General features: G+C 52.4%; 1 protein-coding gene across 1 annotated transcript in view; it reads left to right on the top strand.

Moving 5' to 3' along the window:
* Positions 1-5,047, top strand: part of PRSS36 (protease, serine, 36) — a 9,978-nt gene that overhangs the window by 1,725 nt on the left and 3,206 nt on the right. Inside the window, exons 6-10 of the mRNA XM_008594422.1 lie at positions 5-91; positions 1,696-1,862; positions 3,903-4,149; positions 4,266-4,395; positions 4,748-5,004. Of these exons, the coding sequence (XP_008592644.1) occupies positions 5-91; positions 1,696-1,862; positions 3,903-4,149; positions 4,266-4,395; positions 4,748-5,004 (888 nt within the window). The remainder of the gene's footprint in view (positions 1-4; positions 92-1,695; positions 1,863-3,902; positions 4,150-4,265; positions 4,396-4,747; positions 5,005-5,047) is intronic.

The raw sequence follows: 5,047 nt of genomic DNA, 5'->3' as shown, positions 1-5,047 counted from the left end.
GTGCGGCCCGTCTGCCTGCCGCGCGCCTCGCACCGCTTCGCTCACGGCACCGCTTGCTGGGCCACTGGCTGGGGCGACATCCAGGAGGCGGGTGAGGGGCCGGGGCGCAGCCGCGGAGGTGGGACATCGCGGGGGGCCTGAAACCCGGGCCCCTGGGCTAGCCCGCGGGTCAACCCCGTTCGCATCTCCAGCGACAGTCCTCTCCGGGGATCTCAAACTGAGACACTGAATCACATGGACACACCCATTACCTTTCCTTCCCGTGTTTTCCTTCCCGTATTTAAGATCCGATTAGGGTTCCACTCCCAGCTCTGCTATTTCAGACAAAGCACTTCGGCCAGTCATTGCCTGCTCTGTAGAATGAGGAAAATAGGGGTGCCCACTTCATGGGGTTGTCGGGCGAATTAAATGAGAAAATACAGGTAAAGCTTATAGCACAGTGCCTAGCATAGCAGTAATGAATGCATTTTAGGTATTTTTCCTTTAGGTAATCTATGTGAATGCACTGAAGCTCAGCACCTGGCATACAGCAGGAGTTCAGCAAATATCAGCTTCTGCCCTCCTTCCCTCCCGTCCTACTTCCTCCCATTCTATCCACCCCCTGCTCATCTCTCTAACTCCCCACCTCCTGTCTTCTCCCTGCTCACCCTCATTCTTCACTCTTTTTGCTCAAGATATTTCTTGAGCACCTTTTATGTGCCAGGCAGTGTGTTAGGCATTAGAGATACACTGGTGAACGTAAAAGCAAAAACTCTGCCTTCTAAGAGCTTCCCTTCTAGTGGGTAGACAACAAATTCAATAAATAAGCAAACACTGTGTTTGAAAGTGGGGGGGGAAATAGACCACTTTTCCATTCCCGGTCACCCCCGTCATCCAATGCTACCTTTGCCTGCTAGCAAGGCCCCCACCAATATTCCACATCTGCTGTGATCAGACCTGTGCCAGGACTGGGTGCGTTGGGGAGGTGCCGTAGGAGGTGACTTTGTTTCTATCAAAAGCAGGTTCCCCTGGGGATAGGACTGAAGTGTCAGGTTTAGACACTGGGGTCCAGGTACTGTTCCTGGTAAGAGCAGAGCTGAGCTTTAGAAACATTCCTCTGGCAACAGCAAATGTAGCATGAACTAGAGGCCAGGACAGTCGGGAGGCTGGGTCGATCATCACCGTTATGCTGCCTGGACTCAGGCAGTTGAAGTTTGAATACCGAGAAGTCACAGAGGAGAGGTTTTCATGGCTTGGGAACTGACCGGGAAGAGGGAGTTGAGAGCAGACTCGAGGATGACAGCCAGATTCCATGCTTGGCATTTAGGCCCAGGACCACATCTAGTCTATGCGGGGGTGAAAAGGCATCTTTGTGAAAAGGGTGCCCCCTCTGGAGCAACACAACTTCACATAAGGGCTCAGATCTTCATGAGTTTAGCCCCTACATACATCCTTTGTTGGCTGGGGACCATTGTGCCATGCACAAACCATGCATGGTAGCTCTCACCAGGTGGTTGATGGGGCCATTCCTGAGATGAGGACACAGGAAGGAGAACAGAGAGGAGCAGGAGGAGATGTGGTGAATATGGTGGGCTGAGGTGCCATGGGGCATCGATGCAGATGTCTAGGAGGCAGCTGGAGGGGAGAAAGCTGAGCCCTGGGAACTGGGGACTCTATACTTGCCTCACAGGACCTGCTCTCTGATTCTGCCCCCAGACCCTCTGCCTCTTCCCTGGGTGCTACAGGAAGTGGAGTTAATGCTGCTGGGAGAGGCTGCCTGCCAGTGTCTTTACAGCCGGCCTGGCCCCTTCAACCTCACTTTCCAACTATTGCCAGGGATGCTGTGTGCTGGCTACCCAGAGGGCCGCAGGGACACCTGCCAGGTGAGGGGAGGCCCCTGAACCTACCTGGCAGGGCCAGATCCCTGACCAATAGGAAAAAGTGTGAAGAATAGATAAATCCCATCACTCTGAGCCTCATCTGCAAAAAGAGGGCAAGATTGCCAATGAATGGGATTGATGTGAGATTATAAACGGGTAGAAGCTGGGGCTCGACAAGTGGACACTGTTATTTATAGCAGTATAGTGCAGGAAAATGCCAGGCTCTGGAGTGAGTTGGCATGGTGAGAAACCCAGCACCACTACTTATTAGCTGTGTGACCTTGGCCAGGTTACTTAACCTCCCTGTGCCTATACTTTCTCATCTGGAAGATGGGAATAATAGTGTTACCTACCTCACAGGGTTGTTATGATTAACAGTACCTGGTCCTTAATAAGAGCTAAGTAGGGCAGGCCGGTTAGCTGAGTGGGTTAGAGTGCAGCCTTGTAACACCAAGGTAATGGGTTCAGATCCCTGTACCAGCCAGCCAGAAAAAAAGAAAGCTACGTAAATACTAGCTACTATTACTATTATCCCACACCCTGCCCATAGCACAACACCTGTTAGTTAGTAGGTGCTCAATAAATAGTTACAGAAAAATGAATTAATCCGGGGCCGGCCTGTGGCTCACTCGGGAGAGTGTGGTGCTGATAACACCAAGGCCACGGGTTCAGATCCCGTATAGGGATGGCCGGTTGGCTCACTGGCTGAGCGTGGTGCTGACAACACCAAGTCAAGGGTTAAGATCCCCTTACCGGTCATCTTTAAAAAAAAAAAAAATGAATTAATCCTTCACAGAAGGGAATTTTCCAGATAACCTACTGAAGGCCAAAACACAGTATATTTTAATCATTTTGCTCAGAAAACTTCTTCAAACGTCATTTTTTTTTTCTTTCTTTGGTGGCTGGTTGGTAGGGGAATCCATGACACACATTTTTGAGGGCACCCAAGCATGCATGGTGGTGGTGGAGATTCAAGATAGATGGTCTTTAGGGTCCCTCCTGATTCTGAGGTTCCAGGCCCCATTGATAAAATCCTCTGCCTTCTTGAACAGGATTGCAAACAATTCAAATTCCTCTAGGCCAGTGCTGTCCCATATAACTTCCTGCAATGATGGAGATATTCTGTATCTGTGCTGTCCAGCATGGTAGCTGCTAGCCACTTGTGGCTATTGAACATTTGAAATGTAGCTAGTGTGACTGAGGAACTAAAATTTTAATTTTATTATTAAAATAAAATTAATAATTAATAACTACTTGATTGATTAAATTTAGTTAAATTTAAGGCCTGGCCAGATAAGTCAGTTGGTTAGAGCATGGTGCTAATAACACCCAGGTACAAGGTTCCATCCCTGTACTGGCCAGCCACCAAAAAATAAATAAAAATAAATTTAAATAGCTACATGTGGCTAATGGCTACCATATTGGGCAGTGCAGCTCTAGATAATTCTGAGCTTCCTTTGTGATCCTCCTCAGGTCACAGAGATGCCTGACCTGGGTTACAGAGATGACTTAGAGACATTGCCCCAACATTAAATGGCTGCACAACCACTGTTTTAGTGTCTGTCCATTGTAATCCCTCAAGTGCTTTCAGACTGTCCCTTCTTGCTTCTTTTATTATCTTTTTTTTTTCTTGCTGCTTTTAGATTGCCTATATCTAACAGCCTCTTCCTCCTGAATGAATGCCAGCATCTCTGATTTACTTTTTTCACAGTTGTGTGAACTTAGAAATCAAAGACAGGGTTTATCTGAACTATTTACTGGGCAAGAATCGTTTGCTCTGAATGGACCTGCAGGATTCTCTTGTATGGCCTTTAATGCATCAGCTCTGTGCTCTTGGCTTTGTCTGCCCATCAGCCTCTACTTTACAAGGCTTTCTTCTGCTTAGGGCTGTAGGTAACACAGAGGATAAGGCACAGCCAAGGAAGGTTTCTAGGAGAAGGTGGCTGTATGTTGGGCCAAAACGAAGTGCAGGACTTTTGCAAGGCCAGTATAAACTGATGGGGTCCTGAGCTGATTCCCTGACATGGAGTCATCTATCATTAGGGTGATTCTGGGGGGCCCCTGGTCTGCGAGGAAGGCGGCCGCTGGTTCCAGGCAGGAATCACCAGCTTTGGCTTCGGCTGTGGACGGAGGAACCGCCCCGGAGTCTTCACTGCTGTGGCTCCCTATGAGGCATGGATACAGGAACACGTGAAGGGTCCCGAGCCTGGGCCTGCCTTTCCCTCCCAGCCCCAGGAGTCCCACTCAGGGCTCCAAGAGCTCAGGGAGAACTGCACCATTGCCCTGCCAGGTGAGGGGGCAGGACTCCTGGATGTGAGCTGGACGTGGAGATTTCAGTTGAGGTGCAGACTGCTGGGGGTGAGGGGGGTTCAGGAGACCCCCTGACCTAGGCCTCTCACTCCTCAGAATGCGGGAAGGCCCTGCAGCCAGGGACCTGGCCCTGGGAGGCCCGGGTGATGGTGCCAGGGTCCAGACCCTGCCATGGGGCGCTGGTTTCTGAAAGCTGGGTCTTGGCACCTGCCAGCTGTTTTCTGGAGTGAGTGAGAATCCACGTCCCAAGCAGATCCTTGCCCCTCCCCCATCGGCCTGAGACCCCATCTACCTGATCCCAACCCTCCCCTCGGGCAGGGTGGGGATGGGGGACACCTCAGTCTGGAGTGCAGTGTCCCATTCGAAGTTGTATGATTCAGCATGAAAAGAGCGGTCCTAATTTGGCGGCGGCGGGTAGAGGGTGGTATAGAGTGTGCGGTTCGAACGCGGATAGGGCTGGGGATCCGGCCGCGTATGAAGGATCCTAGCCTGGAGATACTGAGTCTAAGCCAAGGATACGAGGTTTCCCGCCGGGTGTGCGGGATCCGGCCTGCGTCCCCAGCCTCCCCATCCCGCAGTCCGATCAGCTCCGACCGACCGCCCCGCGACCTGGATGCCTGGCGCGTGCTGCTACCCTCGCGCCCGCGCGCGGAGCGGGTGGCGCTCCTGGTGCCACATGAGAACGCCTCGTGGGAAGACGCCTCGGACCTGGCGCTGCTGCAGCTGCGTGCGCCCGTGAACCTGAGCGCGGCCCCGCGGCCCGTATGCCTACCCCATCCGGAACACTACTTTCTGCCCGGGAGCCGCTGCCGCCTGGCTCGCTGGGGCCGCGGGGGTGAGCGGGGGCCCGGCGCGGCGCGGGGCGGGGCGGAGCGGGG

This window comes from Galeopterus variegatus, unplaced genomic scaffold, assembly GCF_000696425.1.
Source record: "Galeopterus variegatus unplaced genomic scaffold, G_variegatus-3.0.2 Scaffold162, whole genome shotgun sequence".
Classification (NCBI taxonomy): domain Eukaryota; kingdom Metazoa; phylum Chordata; class Mammalia; order Dermoptera; family Cynocephalidae; genus Galeopterus; species Galeopterus variegatus.
This window is presented reverse-complemented; position numbering and strand designations above follow the sequence as displayed.